Source organism: Ahaetulla prasina, chromosome 15, assembly GCF_028640845.1.
Source record: "Ahaetulla prasina isolate Xishuangbanna chromosome 15, ASM2864084v1, whole genome shotgun sequence".
In the NCBI taxonomy this organism is placed as follows: Eukaryota; Metazoa; Chordata; class Lepidosauria; order Squamata; family Colubridae; genus Ahaetulla; species Ahaetulla prasina.
The window spans coordinates 13286962-13310657 of NC_080553.1; the positions used below are offsets into that span (position 1 = coordinate 13286962).

Here is a 23696-nt window from a genome sequence, read left to right on the forward strand (position 1 = left end):
CTCAGACTGTACTAGCAATAGCCCTTAGACTTATATCCCCGCTTCACAGTGTTTTACGGCCCCTCTCTAGAATAGAATAATGGAATGGAATGGAATGGAATGGAATGGAATGGAATGGAATGGAATGGAATGGAATGGAATGGAATGGAATTAGAACGGAATAGAATAGAAAAAAGAAATAGCATAGCATAGCATAGAGCAGAGCAGAACAGAACAGAACAAAACAGAACAGAACAGAACAGAATAGAATAATGGAATGGAATGGAATGGAATAGAATAGAATAGAAAAAAGAAATAGAATAGTATAGAATAGAATAGAATAGAATAGAATAGAATAGAATAATGGAATGGAATGGAATGGAATGGAATAGAATAGAAAAAAAATAGAATAGAAATAGAATAGAATAGAATAGAATAGAATAGAATAGAATAGAATAGAATAGAATAGAATAGAATAGAATTTTTTTATTGGCCAAGTGTGATTGGACACACAAGGAATTTGTCTTGGTGCATATGCTCTCAGTGTACATAAAAGAAAAGATACCTTCATCAAGGTACAACATTTACAACACAAATGATGGTCAATATATCAATATAAATCCTAAGGATTACCAGCAGCAAAGTTACAGTCATACAGTCATAAGTGGAAAGAGATTGGTGATGGGAACAATGAGAAGATTAATAAGCGGTTAATAAATAATAATAAATAGTAATAAATTATTAATAAATAATTAATAAACTCTAAGCGGTTTACAGTGTCAGCCTCTTGCCCCCAACAATCTGGTTCCTCATTTTACCCACCTCGGAAGGATGGGAGGCTGAGTCAACCTTGAGCCAATCAGGATAAAACTCCTGGCTGTGGGTATAATTAGTCTGCAATCTGCATTCTAACCATGGAAGGGAGGGATGGAGGGAGGGAAGGAAGGAAGGAAGGAAGAAAAAGAAGGAAGGAAGGAGAGGGAGGGAGGGAGGGAGGAAAGGAAGGAAGGAAGGAAGGAAGGAAGGAAAGAGGGAAGGGGAAGGAAGGAAAGAAGGACTAGCAACGGAGATGAGCACTGCCCCCTAGAGTCGGGAACGACTAGCACAGATGTGCGAGGGGAACTTTTACCTTTATCTTTTTAGGGAAACTAAATGAATACCACCCCTGGCTCGCTCCCTTGGGAGTGGACTTGTAACATCAACTTTTTTTGAAAGGCAGTTAAAGGTAAAGGTTCCCCTCGCACGTATGTGCTAGTTGTTCCTGACTCTAGGGGGCACTGCTCACCTCTGTTTCAAAGCCGAAGAGCCAGCGCTGTCCGAAGACGTCTCCATGACTCAATGCCACAGGCACACGGAACGCTGTTCCCTTCCCACCAAAGGTGGTTCCTATTTTTCTACTTGCATTTTTTTTTTACATGCTTTCGAACTGCTAGGTTGGCAGAAGCTGGGACAAGTCACGGGAGCTCACCCCGTTACGCGGCACTAGGGATTCGAACCGCCGAACTCTCTGATCGACAAGCTCAGCGTCTTAGCTACTGAGCTACCGTGTCCCCACCTTGAAAACCAAGCTGAGTCTAAAGATTGTCTTCCCTTAGATTCGCTCATACTTCCTTCTCTTGCAGGGGTTTCTGAAAAAAGTGATGCTCCGAAGGAAATGGAGGAGGAGGAGGAGGTGGAGCAGGAGGAGGAGGAGGAAGAAGAAGAAAAAAGCCTTCCAGGCTGTACCATTTTCATAAAAAATCTTAACTTCAGCACTACAGAAGATACACTAAAAGAGGTGATTTCCCTGCGAGAAAGACCTTGGGAGACGGAGTGAAGAGAGGCTGCGGAGAAATGGTCAGATAGGAGAGGGCATAGCCCACAGCCGGATAGTGGGTGGGGCAAGAGACTTAGAAGAAACCCTCCCTAGTTTCTCAAGGGGTATAGGTGGTAGGGGGAGAACTGGACTTTCAGACTTGCAGGATTCTGTCAGTGTAGCTTGTCAAGTGGAATTAGTTTATCTGGTTTTGATTCCTATCTGGTTTAACAAGTGAGGCAGATAAAATCACCTATTCTGATTTTGTATCAAATAATTTTGGGGCCTTCCCTTCCTTCCTTCCTTCCTTCCTTCCTTCCTTCCTTCCTTCCTTCCTTCCTTCCTTCCTTTCTCCATCTCCATTTTCCTTCTTTCCTTCCTTCCTTCCTTTCCTCCCTCTTTTCTTACCTTTATTCCTTCCTGTCCTTTCCTTTCTTTTCCTTCCTTCCTTCCTTCCTCCCTCCCTCCCTCTTTTCTTACCTTTTTCCTTCCTTCCTCCCTCTTTCCTTACCTTTTTCCTTCCTTCTCTCCCTCCCTCCCTCCCTCTTTTCTCTTTCTTTTTCCTTCCTTCCTTCCTTCCTTCCTTCCTTCCTTCCTTCCTTCCCTCCTTCCCTCCTTCCCTCCTTCCCTCCTTCCTCCCTCTTTTTACCTTTTTCCTTCCTTCCTTCCTTCCTTCCTCCTCTTTTCTTACCTTTTTTCCTTCCTTCCTTCCCTTCCTGTCTTTTCCTTCCTTCCCTCCCTCCTTCCCTCTTTTTTACTTTTTTTCCTTTCCTCTCTCTTTTCTTACCTCTTTTTCTTCCTTCCTTCCTTCCTTCCTTTCTTCCTTCCTTCCTTCCTTCCTCCCTCCCTTCCTCCCTCCCTCCCTCCCTTCCTCCCTCCCTTCCGTCTGTTTCACCATAATCTTAGAACTTGACAGTCATCGTCCTTCTTCCTCTGGAATAAAATTTTGGAGACTGCCCTTGAGGCCACATTGCTTTGTGCTTCACGGCCATCCATATTCCGCCTTAGCACGGAACACACTCAGCTTGCGAGTTTTCCAGTGTAGACTTTTGATATCACATAGCACCTTTTTTTAAAATTTTCTTTCTCTCCCTTTGTCTTTCCCGTCTCGGAGTAAAGCGGAGTAAAGCAGAGCGGCATAATACAGGAGAATAAAACTTAAAAGTATGCTCCTCTTTTCTTTTTTTTTCCTTTTCCAGGTTTTTTCCAAAGCTGGCGTTGTGCGGAGTTGCACCATCTCAAAGAAGAAAGATAAAACCGGTATGTATTTTTTTTTATTATTTTTACCCTCAAGAGTTCTTTTGTACTACGGGGGCGCTCGACTTTAATTCCTGTAACCCACAGCTGGTTGGTCCTCGACTTACGACCATTTTATTTAACGACCGTTCACAGTTACAACGGTGCTGAAAAAAGTGACTTGCAACCGGTTCTTGCACTTATTGACCATCGTAAAGTCCTAAATTCAACTAAATTCAAATCTTTATTGTGAGCGCACAACATATGTACAATGAGATTGGTTGAGCTCTCTCAGTACATCCCCCTCGACACAATACAACTCACAGTGAAGGCAAAAAAATACCTAACCCAATAAATCATATTAACAAAACACCCGGTCCTATTGCACCAGTGTGAACACGTTACATGTTGCGCCGGCCCTGCAGTCCATCATACTACATAGTTACGATGTTATTTCTCATTCGGGAGTCTGACAGCCCACAGATAAAAACTGTTCTTCAGCCTGTGTGGCTGGCTATGCTTCTATATCTCCTTCCCGATGGTAGGAGGGTTAAGAAGGTTTTGGTAACTATCTTCAAAGTGCTCCATGGCAATAGGGCCGGGTTACTTACGGGACCGTCTGCTGCCACCGATTGCCTCTCACCGACCCATGCGCTCTCACAGGGAAGGACTCCTCAGGGTGCCGTCGGCCAGGCAGTGCCGACTGGCGACACCCAGGGGAAGGGCCTTTTCTGTGGGGGGCTCCCATCCTCTGGAACGAACTTCCCCCAGGACTTCGCCAACTTCCTGACCTTCGAACCTTTCGCCGCGAGCTTAAGACACATCTGTTTATTTGCGCAGGACTGGACTAGAATTTTAAATTTTGAATTTGGTTTTAATTGGGGGTTTTATTACTTTTATTGCTATTTTAAATATTCTGCCTTATTTAATAAGTTTTTTAATTGATGTTTTATTCTGTATTTATATGTATGTTTTTTATCAGGCTGTAAACTGCCCTGAGTCCCTCGGGAGATAGGGCGGTATAAAAATGCGAATAAATAAAATAAATAAATAAATGACCAGGGCGAGAGTTGTCCCTCTTATGCCCATCGTAGCTTCCTCACGGTCAAAGGAGCAAAATTCAAGAACTTGGGGACTTTCGAGGCTGCGTCCCTGAGCTGGAGAAGGAACAGGGAAGTATTTTAGCATCCATCCATTTCTGATCTTCCTCTGGTGTTCCTTTTAGGCAACCTCCTCTCCATGGGATTTGGATTTGTGGAGTACAAGAAACCGGAATACGCCCAGAAAGCGGTCAAGCAATTACAGGTAACAGTGCTTGGTGATCTATCGCAATGGCCCATAGTCATGTGGCCAGCATAACTATATATCGAGGCTCTCGGAATGCTGGTACCTTCCTAGCAAAGACTAGACTATTTATCTAGTCACATTTGCATGCTTTCCAACTGCTAGGCGGGCAGGAGATGGAGCCAGGAACAGGAGCTCATCCTGTCAATCAGTGCTCGGGTCTCGAACCTGGCCTAGTCAACAGAACAATATGTTGAGACTCTCGGAATGCTGTTACCTTCTCAGTGAAGTGGTACCTATTTATCTGGTCACATTTGCATGCTTTCCAACTGCTAGGTGGGCAGGAGCTGGAGCCAGGAACAGGAGCTCATTCTGTCAATCAGTCCTTGGGTCTCAAACCTGGGCTAGTCAACAGAACAATAAGTTGAGGCTCTCGGAAAGCTGTTACCTTCTCAGCAAAGTGGTACCTATTTATCTAGTCGCATTGGCATGCTTTCCAACTGCTAGGTGGGCAGGAGCTGGAGCCAGAAACAGGAGCTCATCCTGTCAATCAGTGCTTGGGTCTCAAACCCGGGCTGTCAGCTCTCCAGCTGACAAGCTTAGCATTATTAACCACTGAGCCACCCACCTTTGCTCTGTCTAGGCACATTTCTGGTTCACATTCTTGGTTCACTTGGGCTTTAACGTGTCTTTCAAGGCTTCTCCGTGATGCACCTTAAATAATGGACTGAAATAGACTTCATGGATGAACCCTTCCACCTTGGAATATTATTTAGCACAGTAAACATTGATTTATGATCTCCATCTCTCTACCTTCTTCGCTCCTCTTTCATTGTGAGCTGGCAAAGGACCAGCCTTCCTGAACTTGGTGTCCTCCAACTGTGATGGATTTAAGACTCGTCGACCACCAACGAACTGGGGGGGGGGGGAACCTCCCAGCGGAGGGAGATTGATTTCTTGGGCCCAACATGCTCCCATGTTGGGTTTAGTTGATCAGTCATACAATTGACCTTGTCGTTAAGATCCTATCTTCAAAAGATTGGGCTGAAATCCTGCTCTCTAATTAATGATCATATTTTTCGGAGTATAAGATGCACTTCCCTTCCCCCCCCCCGCCTAAAAGAGGGTGAAAATTTGGGTGCGTCTTATACACCGAATGTAGCCAAAAATGCGAGGCACGGAGGAGGCGATGGTCTGTGGCAATTCCTGCAGCCTGGAACAGTTGTGTTGTGTCTGCGTCCCCCCGAGCCGAGCCCCCTGCCAGAAAGTGACTTGGAAAGTGAGGGGGAAGAGCCATCAGGACTTACCTCGGGAGCACCGGCTTCGCTGGCTCAGCTCCAGCAGCCAGAGGCAGGCCAGGTGGAGGAGATAACGAGGCCTCCGTCCCCTGACTCTTTCCCCCCCCAGGCCACGCCTCCAGACCCAGCTGATGGCAATCAGGCCTGGCTGGACCCTAGGTTTCGTAGGCAGGAGAGGCGGGAACAACAGAAACAGGGGTGGGGCAGGCCTAGGAAGTGCTGAGTCATGGAGCCACACCCCACAGGATATAAAAGCAGCAAGGGCTGCTATGCCTGTTCGTAGCAGGCAAATCAGCTGCTTGACTAGAGCTGAAGTACTGTTTGTTGACTCATCTGCGTCGAGGGAGATAACAGAGACACTTGGCAGATGCTCACTAGTTTACTGCCAGAGCTGATAGTGCCGGCTAATTAAGCCATCTCTCGGACGGAGGCGAGGAGGGACACAACAAGCTGATTGGGGGGTGTTCCGGGAGGCCGATCCACCCGCCAATCAGCTGCTCGTGCTGAATCAGGCTGCAATAATGTGCTGAAGTTGACCTGGCTGTTTGCTTTTTGCTGCAAGAATGTGTCACAGTTTGCAGCAGCAATCCCATCCAGAAAGCACACACAAGTAACTGATTCAGCAGGATGCAATAACCTCTTTATATATAATATAAAGTAAATATACAATACCAAAAGCAGGTTTCCCAACACAAGCAGAGGAGAGGAGTTTCAGTTTCAGAGATAAGCACAACCTGCCGCTTTAGAACAGTTGACCTAAGCCACGCCCAGGCTCCTTGCTGTCTCCTTCCTTGTTGCCAGATGAATACCGATGGATGCTGGTAGGCAGAGGCAGAATTTTCTTTTTGTTATTTTCCTCCCCAAAAACTAAAGCTTATACTCCAGAGCGTCTTATACTCCAAAAAATACGGTAGTCCCACTTTCAATCAAGGTGTCAGAGAATTCGCTTCTGTGGTTGGTTCGGCGGGTACCCCTTGCGACTCTCGGCTTGCCTGGCCCCGGGTGTGCTAAGTGGGGGAAAATAAGGCAAGGAATGCTGGATGTTTGGTAAACCGTGGTTTAATGAGCTACAAGCCGGTCACAGGTCAAACAGAGTTTTAGCAAAAGTAAAGTTAGCGCTGAGAGCTGCTGTCTCTCAGCGCCGGTTATCAAGGCGTAGCCACGCCTCTCCAATCACAGGAGTTCTCAGCGGGTTGCTCAGCTGTTTAGCGGCATTTGGTCATTCGAGCTGCTCCTACTCCTCGCCACATGTCATCGGCCAGCGGCTGACTATCATCGCCAGCCCTGATCCCAGCCCATTGTGCTACCACTACCGATTGCGTTGTTGACATCCATATCTCCCATCAACTGTGAATCCCATCTTCTGGTAGGTTCTGTCTCCTATCCCCAACCCCTCTGTCATCGTCGGCTCCTAGTTTCTTGTATTGAACTGCGGACGCGGTGGACGCGGCTCGACAGAGACATTTTGTTTGGTGGGAAAGAAAGGGTTCCAGTTGTCCCATCGCACCAGCCAAATTTGTTTTCTTTCAGGGTTGCTCCGTGGATGGCCATCAGCTGGAAGTGAAAATCTCAGAAAGAGCCACCAAGTAAGTTTTGAAAAGGGAAGCGACTTGTGCTCCGTCTCCTGTTGCGTGTAAATTTAACGCTGGCAATTGACTTTGGGAGGGTCGGATGCCAAATTCCACCAAGACTTTGTCAGGTGTGGAAGTGGGCTTTTTTTGGTCTCCGATAACTTGCTGGTAAGGTGGGAAGGCCATGGGAGACTTGGGTGAAGAGATGCTGCCAAGGGAACAATCAGATAAAGGACAGCTTAGCCCGTAGCTAGATAGCGGCAGGGGTGAAACGCTTTGAAGTCTGCTACTGGTTTGCTTTGCGTGTGCATGAGTCTGCAAAGGGAAGTAGAACAGCGAGGGGAGGAGGGAGACAGCTGTGCCGCGTGGTTTATATTCGCTAGATTTCCTGCTTTCTAGCAAATATAAATCACGCGGCACAGCTGATTGTCGCACAGCTGATCATCGGAACTTTTTAAAAAACTTTTAAAAGCATTTTTTTACTACCGGTTCAGGCGAACCGGCCTGAACAGGTAGCATTTTACCCCTGGGTAGTGGTTTGGGCAAAAAGGCTCAGAAGGGACCCTCCCAATTTCTTGGCCTATAAACCACCTGTGAGTGTGTGAATCTTGCAAGTAGAGTCTTCCTTCATCTCCTTTACAGTCCAAAAAAACCCAAAAAAACCTAGGATCTCTTCTGAGTCCCTAGTTCTGCCTGCTATCCAGTTGCAGGCTAGGTTGCCTCTTATCCGACCGTTCCCCAGAGTGTGATGGGAATTGGTCCCTGGGGTTAGTCCTGTGTTAGTGTTGTGGCCTGTCGGCCGCTGACCCCTCCAAGAGGACGAGGAGGCGTGGGAGTCGGGGTCAGCATCAAGGCAATCTGAGAGCTCCAAGGGGGAATGGAGCTGGCAGAGAGAGAGACAGACAGACAGAGGTGGAGCCTGGACCATCCGTCAGCCCTCAGATGGAGAGTCAACAGCCCCCGGGTCTGAAGGTGGCTGATGAGGAAGAGGAAGAACAGCTGGGTCCAGTGCCTGATGTGCAGAAGGCAGAGGAGAGGAGAACAGGGGAAATCTATGGGCCGGTCCTTGGGACGGAAGAGCCACCGCTGCTAGCGAAGCTGCTACCCTAGCTCTGGGGATAAAAGGCAGGGGGCGGAGATGAATAGGTGTGGAAGACAACTATTCAACTCCCTGCCTGATGGACTTGTTAGCCTGTGGTGAGAGAAACTTTTTGCCGGGCTAATAAAGGAATTGTTGAATTAACTTCAGAGGGTTTGTCGTGTTTGGGAAGCTGGGTCAGAAGAGTTAGATGATGGATGGTTTGGCTTCTTTGCAATCCTCAAAAGACCTCCGAGGTCCCATTAAGCTAAAAGGCCAATGGGTGTGGCTTCAATCTCATGCTTGACCCAAGAAAACTGTTGTGTCTGCGCCCCCTGAGCCGGCCCTGCTGCCAGAAAGTGACTTGGACAGTGAGGGGGAAGGGCCGTCAGGACTTACCTCGGGAGCACCGGCTTCCCTGGCTCAGCTCCAGGAGCCAGAAACAGGCCAGGTGGAAGAGATAACGAGACCTCCGTCCCCTGACTCTTCCCCCCCCAGCCATGCCTGCAGACCCGGCTGATGGCAATCAGGCCTGGCTGGACCCTTGGTTTCATAGGCAGGAGAGGCGGGAACAACAGAAGCAATGGTGGGAAGGCCTAGGAAGTGCTGAGTCATGGAGCCACACCCCACAGGATATAAAAGGCAGCGAGAGCTGCTGTGTCTCTTTGTAACAGGCAAATCCACTGATTAAGAGCTGAAGTTTGTTCCTGGGTGACTCACCAGCATCGTGGAAGATAACGGAGGCTTTCGGCAGACGCTGGCTATTCTGCTGCCGGAGCTGATAGTGCCGGCTAATTAAGCCATCACTCGGACGGAGGCGAGGTGGGACAGAACAAAAACAGCCTTGCTCACGGCACTGATGCCCTTCTCTTTCGGGTCACCAGGTCCACCGCGGCAACCGCTCGTAAGAAGCAAGTCGGCAAGAAGCAAGTGAATTCCAAGATTTTGGTGCGGAATATCCCCTTCCAGGCCACGGTGAAGGAGATCAGAGAACTCTTCAGGTAAGGAAAAGTTCGTATCCAAAGGAATGGATGTTCTGAGGTCTCTGGCGCTCCCTCAGCTTGCTTATTCCATTACCCAACTGGCTTGAGTTTATCCTGGGGCTAGTACTGATGATGTTACCTAGTTGGGTAATGAAACATCCAAGAAAACCAGCAAGCTGTGAACCCCACAGTTCAACCCTGAGCTATAAATGTTTTCTTCTATTGGTCTGTGGAATCTTTGGGGCTTGGTTGTTTGCAAGAAAACCCAGGGCCCCATAATACTCTTCCTTCTCCTCCTCCTCCTCCTGTTCCTCCTGTTCCTCTTCCTCCTCTTCCCTGCAGACCCCATTTCCTTATAGCACTGATGATGTTACCTAGTTGGGTAATGAAATGTCTGCAAGAAAACCCAGGGCCCCAGAATACTCCTCCTCCTCCTCTTCTTCCTCCCTGCAAACCCCATTTCCTTCTAGCACTGATGATGTTACCTAGTTGGGTAATGAAATATCTGCAAGAAAAAAACCCAGGGCCTCACAATACTCCTCCTCCTCCTCTTCTTCTTCCCTGCAAACCCCATTTCCTTTTAGCCCCAATGATGTTTCCTAGTTGGGTACCAAAACATCTGCAAAAAAAAGAAACCACCAAGTTCCAAGGCTCGCACCAAGGGTCCCACAGTTGGAACTACAAATATTCTGTTGATTAAGATGGGTGGATCTCACAAGGGCCAGGATTCTGGCTGTCAAAGTTCACCCATCTTAAAGTTGCCAACATTTTTAAAAAACAAAAAAACAACCCACTATAACAGCAGAAAGACTGCTGATTGGACAATATTGGAAGAAAAAAGAATTACCTACAATAGAAGAATGGATATTGAAAGTTATCAACTTGGCTGAGATGGCAAAAATCTCAGCCTTTTTGAAAGACAATGTGCAGGAAAGATATTTAATTGAATGGAAAAAAATGGATTGATTGTTTACAAAATAGATATCAGATTAAGAGATATCAGATTGCCTTTGAATAATTAGGATGTATTATTTTAGAATGTTATGGGGGAGGTTAGGAAATGAAAAGACTCGGATGAGGTTAATTGGGTTGCAAGGGAAAATTTTAGTCTATGTTTGGCTTATGTGTAATATACCTTGTGATTGACCCGGGAAGCCGGGGGGGGGGGGAGATGGGGGGAAGGGAGGGGAAAAGGGGGTTTTTGAGGGGGGAGGGGGGGAAAAGGGGAAAAATGTTTGTTTGTTTTCTAAAACTTTTTCAATAAAAAAACAAAAACAAAAACAACAAACAACCCACTGTTTTGGAGCATCAAGTGACATAGATCCTCTCAAACCTCAGGATCTGCTTAACCGACTGGTACTGTTTCCAGCCGCTGGAAAATTGGTGAGGTAGCAGTGTTTTCTTCTTGGATCTGCAGGGGGCGCTCCTGAGCTTTGCAGGTGAGCCAGTGGTGGCTGACTTAAACCTTAATAGAAGCTCTTGGAGAGAAATTGGTAGATACTTGAACATATTAAAAAGTCCAGTTGGGAGCTGAGTAGGAGAAGTAGAAAGTAACCAAACAATAAATAAAAAAATAAAATAAAATTGCCTGCTGTGAGGCTGCTGGCTCTTTAATATTCGTACGCAGGAGTGTTTTTTTCCTTCTGTGGAGGCTTCTGATCTCATTAAACCAGCAGCCGTGCTGTTTAATGGAGGCTTCAGAGTTTTGTGGCGTCTCCGGAATTGAAGATGGTTCTCACCCTCGCAAGAACCACAGCTTTCCCCTCACCCATATGTGCTAGCCGTTCCTGACTCTAGGGGGCGGTGCTTATCTCCATTTCAAAGCCGAAGAGCTAGCGCTGTCCGAAGACGTCTGTGACCTTCCCACCAAAGGTGGTCCCTATTTTTTTCTACTTGCATTTTTTTTACGTGCTTTCGAACTGCTAGGTTGGCAGAAGCTGGGACAAGTCACGGGAGCTCACCCCATGATGCGGCACTCGGGATTCGAACCGCTGAACTGCCGACCTTTCGATTGAGAAGCTCAGCATCTTAGCCACTGAGCTATTGCGTCCCATTAAGAACCACAGCAGGAATGGGCAATTGTGGCCCCTTTGCAACCTATGGACTTCCTGAGCCAGGGGAATTCTGGGAGTCGAAGTCCACAGGTCTTAAAAGTTGCCAAGGTTTGGAGACCCTAAGTCAGTGGTGGCGAACCTTTTCAGCACTGAGTGCCCAAACTGGAACGTGCATGCTTCTGCACGCGCCTAAGACAGAACTAGAACTCACCGTCTCCTGGTGATGGGCCCAAAGTCACCCAGCCTAAGACAGAACTAGAACTCACCGTCTCCTGGTGATGGGCCCAAAGTCACGGGAGCTCACCCCATGATGCGGCACTCGGGATTCGAACCGCTGAACTGCCGACCTTTCGATTGAGAAGCTCAGCATCTTAGCCACTGAGCTACTGCGTCCCATTAAGAACCACAGCAGGAACGGGCAATTGTGGCCCCTTTGCAACCTATGGACTTCCTGAGCCAGGGGAATTCTGGGAGTCGAAGTCCACAGGTCTTAAAAGTTGCCAAGGTTTGGAGACCCTAAGTCAATGGTGGCGAACCTTTTCAGCACTGAGTGCCCAAACTGGAACGTGCATGCTTCTGCGCGCGCCTAAGACAGAACTAGAACTCACCGTCTCCTGGTGATGGGCCCAAAGTCACCCAGCCTAAGACAGAACTAGAACTCACCGTCTCCTGGTGATGGGCCCAAAGTCACGGGAGCTCACCCCATGATGCGGCACTCGGGATTCGAACCGCTGAACTGCCGACCTTTCGATTGAGAAGCTCAGCATCTTAGCCACTGAGCTACTGCGTCCCATTAAGAACCACAGCAGGAACGGGCAATTGTGGCCCCTTTGCAACCTATGGACTTCCTGAGCCAGGGGAATTCTGGGAGTCGAAGTCCACAGGTCTTAAAAGTTGCCAAGGTTTGGAGACCCTAAGTCAATGGTGGCGAACCTTTTCAGCACTGAGTGCCCAAACTGGAACGTGCATGCTTCTGCGCGCGCCTAAGACAGAACTAGAACTCACCGTCTCCTGGTGATGGGCCCAAAGTCACCCAGCCTAAGACAGAACTAGAACTCACCATCTCCTGGTGATGGGCCCAAAGTCACCCAGCCTAAGACAGAACTAGAACTCACCGTCTCCTGGTGATAGGCCCAAAGTCAGAACTAAAACTAAAACTGAGCTAGAGCTCACCATCTCCTGGTGATGGGCCTAAAGTCAGAACTAGAACTAAGACCGAGCTAGAACTCACCATCTCCTGGTGATGGGCCTAAAGTCACCCAGCCAGCTACCATGCCTAAAAGCAGAACTAGAATTCCCCATCTCCCGGTTCTAACCTGGAGCCTTCCCCACTAGACCAGACCGGCTCTTCCTTTTAACTTCACTAGAACATCAGCCGTTTCTGCTACTTCTGCCTCTCCTTCCTTCCTTCCGCTTATCTACTTCGGGAGGGGGAGCCTCGGTTCCCCATCAGCGAAATGGGAAGAATAATAATAATACCCCACCCTCTCGGGATCCTTCCCCCCTCCCCCCAGCAACTCTTTCCGTGTTTGTTTCTTTTTTAAAGGACCGCAATGTTGAAGTGTTCTCTTTGCATTCTAAATTCTAAGTAAATATTGCCCGTAGCCAGCGGAACGTTGTGTGTGTGTGTGTGTGTGTGTGTCTGCATGTGTGCGTATGTCTGTTTCCATTTCCACACCTCCCTCTCTGCCCCCTAGTTTTGTATCTCATTTTCGCATTATCATCAAGTTCCCCCCTCCCCTCCCTGGGACCTCCTTATTCGAGGGCTATTTTGACAGCTTCTGTCAGCCGCCTGCCATCACCTCCTTATTGGTTGCGGGCACCTCTGGCTTCGTGCTGAATGCAATTAGAATCTGATTAACAGCAGAGAAGCGCAAGCAAAGGGGGTCTCTGTGGCCCACCCCCACCTTCTCTCTCTCTCTCTGGCCCCCCTCCCTCCACAAAGAACCCCCTCCCCCCAAAAAAACAACCCCCAGTAAAAATATTCTCTTTCCACTAAACTGTTTTGCTGGCCGGAGGGATTGTTTGCATTCCGCGGAGTGTCGGGGCCAACCGAGGAGCAAAACGCTTTGCTTGCCAATAATAAGCTTATTTTTTTAAAAAAGAAAAAAGAAAGAAAATCGTACTCGGATAGAGAGAGGGAAATACCGCCCGTGATTTTTTTTTTCCCCAACAGCTCCTCCGCTTCCTCTAAAGCTGTACCTTTGCAATTCAGGCAGACCTTCCTTTGTTGTTGTTAGTTGCGAAGTCGTGTGCGACCCATCGTGACCCCATGGACCACGTTCCTCCAGGCCTTCCTGTCCTCTACCATCCTCTGGAGTCCATTGAAGCTCACGCCGACTGCTTCCGTGACTCCATCCAGCCACCTCGTTCTCCGCCGTCCCCTTCTTCTTTTGCCCTCAATTGTTCCCAGCATTAGGTTCTTCTCCAGAGAGTCCTTCCTTCTTGTTAGGTGGCCAAAGCATTTGAGTTTCATCTTCAGGATCTGGCCTTCTAAAGAGCAGTCAGGGTTGATGTCCTCTAGAACTGACCGGTTGGATCGCCTTGCAGTCCAAGGGACTCGCAGGAGTCTTCTCCAGCACCAGAGTTCAAAGGCCTCCATTCTTTGGCACTCAGCCTTCCTTATGGTCCAACTTTCACAGCTGTACATTGCAACTGGGAAAATGAATTTTTAAAAAAAGATAAATAGTATTTAGTGCAATATAAAAAATGCAAATACTTTTTCTCGTGGACCACCAAAATTTTCTCGTGGATCACCAGTTGGTGACTACTGTTCTAGTCCAACCAATCCTGCCCAAGGCAGGAATCCTTATATACTATCCTGGATAAACGGTTGCCCAATCTTTTCTTGTTTTTAATTGTTTTCTTTTTAAAAAAATCTATATACAAAATACAAAGGGAGGTAAAAATCACTTCTCGCAAACTTAATGCTAAGGGCTGGAAGGGACCTTGGAGGTCTTCTAGTCCAACCCTCCTGCCCGAGGCAGGAATCCTTATATACCATCCTGGATAAACGGTTGTCCAATCTATTCTTTTATTGTGTTTTTTTTAAAATAAAAAATACGAAGAAAAATATAAATAAATAAGATATATAAATAAAACACGAAGAAAAATTTAAAATATCACTTCTCGCGATCTTGATGCTATCGCCACTGTGAAAACAAACATAAACAGAACACACAGGACCGCGGTGTGGCTCAGGCTGTAAGAAGCCTGTTATTAAAACACAGCTGCCTGCAATTACTGCAGGTTCTAGTCCCACCAGGCCCAAGGTTGACTCAGCCTTCCATCCTTTATAAGGTAGGTAAAATGAGGACCCAGATTGTTGGGGGGGGCAATAAAAGTTGACTTTGTAAATATACAAATAGAATGAGACTATTGCCTTATACACTGTAAGCCGCCCTGAGTCTTCGGAGAAGGGCGGGATATAAATGTTTAAATAAAAAACACACAACAAAAGAGGAAGGCAACCCTTTTAAAACGGGAAACAATACAAAAGTACGGTATATTTTTTAAAAAAAAAAATCGTCCTAAGGTAGATAAAACTCGAGATAATGCCATTCATTGCCAGTACAGTAACGGCACTGATTTCTTTAAATCATGGTATTAAGATGGCACAGTTCGTTCTTTGCCAGAAGATTATACCTCTTAAGAACATCCGTCTATTTTTTTCTGCTTGGCAAATGGGAACGGAAGAAGTCTTTGAAATGGCTGTTTAGCTAGAAAACAGATACAGATTAACAGAGATGGAAGGGGCCTTGTAGGTCATCTAGACCAACCCCCCCTCCCCCGACCAAGCAGGAGACCCTATTCCGTTTCTGACAGATGGCAGTCCAGTCTCTTCTTGAAAGCTTCCAGGGATGAAGCTCCCACAACTTCTGAAGGCAACTTCTGGTCCATGGTTATTGGTTATTCTCACTGTCAGAAAATTTCTCCTTATTTATAGGTTGAATCAATCAATCAGAATAGAGCTGGAAGGGACCTTGTGGGTCATCTAGTCCAACCCCCCAACCAAGCAGGAAACCCTATACCGTTTCTGACAGATGGCAGTCCAGTCTCTTCTTGAAAGCCTCCAGTGATGAGGCTCCCACAACTTCCAAAGGCAACTTCTGGTCCATGGGTTGATTGTTCTCCCTGTCAGAAAATTTCTCCATATTTTTAGGTTGAATCTCTCCTTGATCAGTTTCCATCCGTTATTCCTTGTCTGGCCTTTGGGTGCTTTGGAAAATAGCTTGACCCCCTTCCTCCTCTCTGTGGCAGCCCCTCAAATATAGGAAGACTGCTATCCTGTCTCTCCTGGTCCTTCTCTTCACTAGACTTAGCCATGCCCGGTTCCTGCAACCGTTCATCGTATGTTTTAGTCTCCAGACCTTTGATCATCTTAGATAGATTCGGATTAACAGAGTTGAAAGGGACCTTGTAGGTCATCTAGTCCAACCCCTGCCCAAGCAGGAGACCCTACACCATTTCTGACCGATGGCAGCCCAGTCTCTTCTTGAAAGCCTCCAGTGATGAAGCTCCCACAACTTCTGAAGGCAACTTCTGTTCTACTGGTTGATTGTTCTCACTATCAGGAAATTCCTCCTTATTTCCAGGTTGAATCTCTCTCCTTGATCAGTTTCCATCCATTCTTCCTTGTCTGAGCCTCGGGTGCTTCGGAACAATTTTATTTTTCCCCTATCTGTCAAGATAGCTCGTGTGTGTCTTTCGGCTTACTGTTCCCCTTTCAGCCTCTTTGGAATGCAGGTCGTCCTTGATTTACAACATTTTGATTAGTGACTGTTCGAAGTGATCACGGCACTGGAAAAAAAAAAGAGTGGCTTGTGACTGTTTTTCACACTTAACGACCACTGCAAGCACCTCCCGTGATCAAAATTCAGTTGGCAGCCGGCACGTATTTATGATGGTCAGAGTGTCCCGGTGTGTGTGTTTTTGTGTGTGTGTGTGTGTGTGTGTGAGACATGATCCTCTTTTTTTTTTTTTTTTTTGCATTTATATCCCGCCCTTCTCCGAAGACTCAGGGCGGCTTACAATGTATAAGGCAATAGTCTCATTCTATTTGTATATTTTTTTACAAAGTCAACTTATTGCCCCCCCCCCCAACAATCTGGGTCCTCATTTTACCTACCTTATAAAGGATGGAAGGCTGAGTCAACCTTGGGCCTGGTAGGATTCGAACCTGCAGTAATTGCAGGCTGCTGTGTTCTAATAACAGGCTTCTCTACTGCCTGAGCTATCCCGGCTATCCCGGTTTTGCGACCTTATGACAAGCAAAGCCAGCGGGGAAGCCCGATTCACTTAACAACCGTGTGACTCACTTAACAACCACAGGGAATCTGCTTGAGAATTCTGGTCTTTGACGGTAAGAAATTTGATTCGATTTTAAGAAACTTGATTTGACTTTAAGAAACTTTTTTTTTTAACTGAAAAAGTTTTAAAAAAACAAAAACATTTTTCCCCCTTTCCCCCCACCCCCGCAAAACCCCCTTTCCCCCCCTCCCTTCACCCCACCCCCCCGGCTTCCCGGGTCAATCACAAGGTATTGTTATACATAAACCAAGCATAGAATAAAATTTTCCCTTCTATTAACCTCATCCGAATCTTTTCATTTCCTAACCTCCCCCATTATATAAAATAATATCATTCAAAGGCAATCTGATATCTCTTAATCTGATATCTGTTTTGTAAATAATCAGTCCGTTTTTTCCATTCAATTAAATATCTTTCCTGCGTGTTGTCTTTCAAAAAAGCTGAGATTTTAGCCATCTCAGCCAAGTTAGTAACTTTCTTTTTTTTTTTTTATAAAAAAGTTTTATTTTTACAATCATATCAAATAATTCATCCAATGTACAATTATATACAATTAGTCGGGCTTGCCCAGTCACCACCCCCCTTTTTAACACTCTTCCCTCTTCTACCTTCTTTTACTTTCCTAACCTTCCTCTCCTTCTCTTATCTACATCCTCTCCTCCCTCCACCCTCCACCTTCCTTCTCCCTCTTCTACCCCTCTTCCTTCCTCTTCTCCTCTTTCCTACCTCCTACTCTCTCTTTTCTCCCTCCCCACCGTTCTAAAATGGCAACTGGGCAGACCCGACCCTACATTAATTATATTTATACATCTTCAATAATCCCTGTACATTAACCATCACTCCATCTCTACCCTCAACCCCCCAATTCCCCTCCCCCTTACCCCCCACCCCGACTTCCCAGAACAAAATGCAGGGTATCAAAACTAACAATCATAATCTAAAATAATTCCTAAATTATAATCTCTAGTCACTCCACACTTAATCACACTCTCAATTCCCCTCTCCTTCAGAAATATATCTAATACAAAATATTTCCTAAATTTACTCATATGCTATTCGATATTTACTCATATGCTATTTGAAAGTTAGTAACTTTCAATATCCATGCTTCTATTGTAGGTAACTCTTTTTTCTTCCAATATTGTCCAATCAACAACCTTGCTGCTGTTATTAAGTTCAAAATCAATTTAAGAAACTTGATTTGATTTTGACTTAAGTATTGGGGCCCAGAAAGGTTAGAAAATGGGACAAAACTCACTTAACAAAAGGCCTGGTTTAGCGTCAGAAATTTGGGGCTCAATTGTGGTCATAAGTCAAGGACTTGCTTGTGTTTGAAACGGCTGTTTAGTTAGAAAACAAGAGTTTATTTTTTCTCTTTCTCTCAAGATAGTTGGGGGACCTTTGGCTTCCGTTCCCCTTTTAGCCTCTCGGGATTAATTTCTGATTTTTGAAGGCCCCGAAGTGGATAGACCGACATTCCTTCATTATTTTTTCTTTTTTCTTTTTTTAATTTCCAAGACTTCTTCATTTCTTTAATGGGGACACTTAATGAGATTTCTCTTCACCTTAGTGGATTTGCATTCATTTGATCTTCCCTGCAAATTCTTACTTATTCTCCTCGTTAAAGCAATTAATGAAGTCAATGCCAGTTTTTTGGGGGGAATTAGAGAAAGCCAACATCAAAGCCCAATAAGTTTTAGATTTAGAAATGTCTTTATTTTTTTTTTAAAAAAGGACTCTTATTTTAAAAAAAGTTTAAATTCTTGAAGCAAGTTTTTATAACAACGTGCAGGTAGTTCTCGAACCTTACAACAGTTCGTTTACTGACCGTTCAAAGTTACAACAGCGCGGAACAACGGGACTTACGGCCGTGTTTCGCAGTTACGGCCTTTGCACACACACACCCATGGTTGTGTGATCAAAATTCAGATGCTTGGCAAGTGGTTCGTACTTATGACCGTTGCTTTGTCCCAAGGTCATGTGATCCCCTTTTGTGACCTTCGGACAAGCAAAGCCGGATTCACTTAACAACCAAGTTACTAACTTATCAACCGCAGTGATTCACTTAACAACCATGTCAAGAAAGGTTGAGGAATGGGGAAGAACTCACTTAACAGCCGTCTCACTTAATGACATAAATCTGGGGCTCGACTGCGGTCGTAAGTTAAGGACCACTTGTGCTTTGAACCAAAGCAATGCATGCCCGATGAACACAGGGTTTTTCTGCAGTTTATATCTCTCTCTCTCTCTCTCTCTCTTTTAAAATTAAACTCAATTTTCCGATATTTTGCCCATTGCTGAAGGCATTAGATCCACCATAATTAAAATGGGACGGTCCCAAAAGCAAACAAAATAGAGGAGAAGCTGTATAATAAATAATTAATATAAATAAGCTGAATATTTGGGGATGAATTGTGGAAAACGTAAGACTGCCTCTTAAACTTGTTCATTCTGTCCTTTAGCTGGGTCCAGGTTTGTAGTAAGCTTTTTGCGGTGGCTCAGTGGCTAAGACGCTGAGCTTGTCGATTGAAAGGTCAGCAGTTCGGCGGTTCGAATCCTGAGTGCCACGTAACGGGGTGAGCTCCCGTGACTTGTCCCAGTTTTTCCGCCAACCTAGCAGTTTGAAAGCACATAAAAAATGCAAGTAGAAAAATAGGGACCACCTTTGGTGGGAAGGGAACAGCGTTCCGTGTGCCTTTGGCGTTGAGTCATGCGGCCACATGACCACGGAGACGTCTTTGGACAGCGCTGGCTCTTCGGCTTTGAAACAGAGATGAGCAGCGCCCCCTAGAGTCGGGAACGACTAGCACATATGTGCAAGGGGAACATTTTCCTTTACCTGTCTCTCAAAAGGGAGGCGGTGGCTCAGTAGCTAAGACGCTGAGCTTGTCGATTGAAAGGTTGGCAGTTCAGCGGTTCGAATCCCTAGTGCCGCGTAACGGGGCAAGGGGAACCTTTACCTTTACCTATGGTTTGTGCAATAAGCCACGGTGGGCTAAGTTCAGAAAATGATCTCAGCCACAAGCAGTGGCTTGCAAACCGCGGTGGCTAGATTTCTGCAACCTGTTAAGTCAGATTGGCTTAGCATGGTTGCATGACCCGAATACCTTTAAGCGGTCTGTGTACCATCTGGGTCCACTGCTGTGGACCATCTAATCCCTGCAGGTAAGGGACGTTGTAGAATGCCTTCTCCTGCAAGAAGGAAGCCAGCAATGGTCCCCATCAGGATTGACCTCAATTCTTCCTTCCATTTGGCACTCCTGTGTCTGCAACTTAAGCATGTTTGAACAGAAGGAGGGAAGATAGAGAAAGAGGCCATCTTAGGAAAAGGGGAAAGTGCCTAGTTTGGGTTTTGGAAGGTGGAGTGGTTGAGGGTTTCTTTGCAATGAATTATTGTCCCCCATCTATGTCAATGGAGATGTTTCATCAGAGTCGTGTTTTTCAAAAGCTGTTCTGACCGAGGCTCCCTTAACAGGCAGGAGACGGGAATTACTGGCAAAGCCTCTTTTATTCAACACGACTGTGAATTACGTTCATTCACAGTCAGCAAGCCTTGTCCAAACAGTTTTACAAAGGAATATTTATTAACACAGACCTTATCTCGTTTGGCAAACTGCCACGTAACGTGTTTTCAACCGCAGAACAAGGCAAAACTTGGCACAGAGTCTCTCAGAATTATGGAATGAATGAATGGTTTCCTGAAAAAGCCCACTCCCTGTTCACTCCTCTTTTATTTCCTGTGGGAGGGGCCAATCACCTCCAAGGTGTGGCTTTACTCCTGAGTCGCCCCTGCTTTCTGAGTTGGTCTTGTCTTCTGGCAGCTCTGCGCATGCGCACATGGGGAATGGGCTCGCTGCTGTCTAGCTCCCTGTTGTGGTCCATTAGCAGCCTACGGAGCTGGCAACAGAGTCGGACAGCGATGAGGCTGAGATGAGGCCAGGGCCATCGGGGAGTGAGGTGCGGACTCCAGAGCCTCCAGAGACTGATAGTAGTGAGGCAGAGGAACAGGAGGAGCCTGTTCCTAATGCACGCATGAGAAGAGCTGTCAGAAGGCAAGAGCAGCTCAAGCAAAGAGGACGACTCAGGAGTAGGGCCAAGAGATGATTGGCCCCTCCCATAAGGCTTAAAACAGACCAGCACCGGCGTTTGAGCTTTGCCTGAAAACAACGTTGTAGCTTCGTCTTCTGCTTCATCTTCTGCTTTGTGTACGTCTTTGTTTTTGTGGCTTCTGGACATTTGCCAGGAAGGGCCTTTGACAGTTTGCCTAATTGGATTAAGGTTTGTGAGATAACTGAGGAATTTGTGTTGGGAGGCATTTGTTTTACTTTGAGTTGAACGTTGCTGGGAATGAAGTAATTCCCAGCTGTTCAAATAAAATTTGTTTTTCCACGGACTAAGTTTATTACTACCTACTTGGGTCTGAGTCACAACAGGGCTCCAGCTGTTCCTCTGCCTCGCTGCTGTCTAGCTCCCTCTGCCTCCAACACAGAGCCCTCGCCTGAGCTTTCCCCAGCCCCAGGACTGGCCCAAGTTCCTCCCCAACTTCCTCACTCTCCGACTCTGCTGCCAGCTCTGCTGGCCGCCGACAGGTCACAACAGAGAGCACCAAGGACTCCGCAGTCGTATCCCATCTCTCTCCACACTCCAAAGAAAAGAAAGGCGAAAAGAGAAGAGATGGAGGACTAGCTGATCACCTGTCAGACTTCCCCCGGGTGGAAGAAGACCAGGCTCAAAAAAGCTCAGATGGAACCGCACCACCGTTCTCGACTTGTCATCCCTCCTCCCGATTTTTCCTCCTTGACAGCTTCTCTTCTGCAGCTGGAGAGATGAGAACGACACGTTTGGGAAGGTGTGGCTGCTGTGCTACCGCCGTTGCAGTAATTGAGCCGCAACGGAGCTGGCTCTTGGAGAAGAAAGCTCAGCACGGAGGGGGATGAAGGAGAAGGTCATGAGAAGCTTCGTGCATGAACTTCACAAAGAAAAAAAAATCCGCTTTCTCTGATGGGTAGGGGGCTCTCTCTGACCCCAATTCCTAAACTTACAGGGATGCTGGAAAAAAATTGCCTCTCAGATGGCACAGAAGAAGTTCGAATCCCCGAAGGGGTATTGTTGTGACTCCAGCCCCCGAACCTGGCCCCATGCCCGAAAGTGACTCTGAGAGTGAGGGGGAAGTGCCGGTAAGGCTTACCTTGGGAGCACCGATTCCTTTGGCTCGGCTCCAGGAGCCAGAACCAGACCAGTCGGAGGACGTAATGAGGCCGTCATCCCCTGATTCCTCCCTTCCCCAAGCTACGCCTTCAGACCCAGCTGATAATAATAATAATAATAATTAAGCTTGGCTTGACCCGTGCTTCAGAAGATTAGAGAGGCGGCATCATCAAAGGGAAGGGTGGGGCAGGAGCCCCACCCCACAGGATATATAAGGAGCTTTGGGACTGCTCTCACTCCACGGGAAGCAAACTTTAGCTGAACCGTTTCAAAAAGAGCTGAAAGTCTTGCTACGTGAGTCATTTGTTTGAACTTTGGCAGGCAGCTGCGATTTCTCTGCTAGGACTGATAAGAGCCGTGAATCCACTGGCTGAAGGCCAGCTCGTGGGTCTGAAGTGGGGAAGGAGTCAGAACAGGTATGGCTAGCTGATGAGAGCTAAATAGCTTGAAATACTAGCCTCCCTTTTTTATTTATTTAACTTATATTTTATATTTAACTTACATGCATGAGAAAAGCGGGGCTAGATGAATCAAAAGTTGGAATTAAGATTGCCGGGAGAAATCTCAACCACCTGAGATATGCAGATGATACCACTCGAATGGCAGAAAGCGAAGAGGAACTAAAGAGCCTCTTGAAGCGGGTGAAGGAGGAGAGTGCAAAAGTTGGCTTGAAACTCAACATTAAGAAAACTAAGATCATGGCATCCGGCCCTCTCAATTCCTGGCAAATAGATGGGGAAGAAATGGAGGTAGCGACAGATTTTATTTTCCTGGGCTCCAAGATCACCACAGATGAGGACTGCAGCCAAGAAATTAAAAGACGTCTAGACAGCGTACTAAAACGCAGAGACATAACCCTGCCAACAAAAGTGCGAAATAGTCAAGGCGATGGCTTTCCCCGCTGCAGTGTACGGCTGGTGATGAAGCTCCCACAACTTATTTATTTATTTATTTATTTTATTTATTAAATTTTTATACCGCCCTTCTCCCGAAGGGCTCAGGGCGGTGTACAGCCAAAAATAAAAAACAAGATATATACAATTAAAACAACATTAAAACATAGCAGATTATAAAGGCTGATAATTAAAATTTAGATTTAAAATTTTTAAAATATTAAGAAAACCCAATTAAAATTCAACACTATTATGCCAGTCCCGCTTGAATGAATAAATATGTTTTGAGCTCACGACGGAAGGTCCGAAGATCAGGCACTTGACGAAGGCCAGGAGGGAGTTCGTTCCAGAGCATCACTGCCCCCACAGAGAAGGCCCTACTCCTGGGGGCCGCCAGCCGACACTGTTTGGCGGACGGCACCCTGAGGAGACCCTCTCTGTGAGAGCGTACGGGTCGGTGGGAGGCAAAGGGTAACAGCAGGCGGTCTCGTAAGTACCCGGGTCCTAAGCCATGGAGCGCTTTAAAGATGGTAACCAAAATCTTGAAGCGCACCCGAAAGACCACAGGAAGCCAGTGCAGACTACGGAGCAGTAATGTCACGTGGGAGCCACGAGCGGCTCCCGTTACTACTCGCGCAGCCGCATTCTGGACTAACTGTAGCCTCCGGGTGCACCTCAAGGGCAGCCCCATGTAGAGAGCATTGCAATAATCCAACCTAGACGTAAACAGAGCGTGAGTGACCGTGCATAAGGCATCCCGGTCAAGGAACAGATGCAACTGGCGGACCAAGCGAACTTGGTAAAAGGCCCTCCTGGAGACGGCCGCCAGATGTTCATCGAAGGACAGCCGTCCATCCAGGAGGACGCCCAAGTTGCGAACCACCTCCTTTGGGGCCACTAACTTCCGAAGGCAACTTCTGTTCCATCGGTGGATTGTTCTCACAGTCAGCAAATTTCTCCTTATTTCCAGATTAAATCTCTCCTTGTTCAGTTTCCATCCATTATTC

At 46.6% G+C, this 23696-nt stretch overlaps 1 protein-coding gene across 7 annotated transcripts in view; it reads left to right on the top strand.

Annotated features, from left to right (window-relative positions):
• Positions 1–23696, top strand: part of RBM19 (RNA binding motif protein 19) — a 190598-nt gene that overhangs the window by 19259 nt on the left and 147643 nt on the right. For all 7 annotated transcript variants that reach the window (XM_058158301.1, XM_058158300.1, XM_058158303.1 and 4 more), the window contains 5 exons: positions 1602–1756; positions 2974–3034; positions 4236–4315; positions 7123–7178; positions 9126–9242. In XM_058158301.1, coding sequence (XP_058014284.1) covers positions 1602–1756; positions 2974–3034; positions 4236–4315; positions 7123–7178; positions 9126–9242 — 469 coding nt within the window. The remainder of the gene's footprint in view (positions 1–1601; positions 1757–2973; positions 3035–4235; positions 4316–7122; positions 7179–9125; positions 9243–23696) is intronic.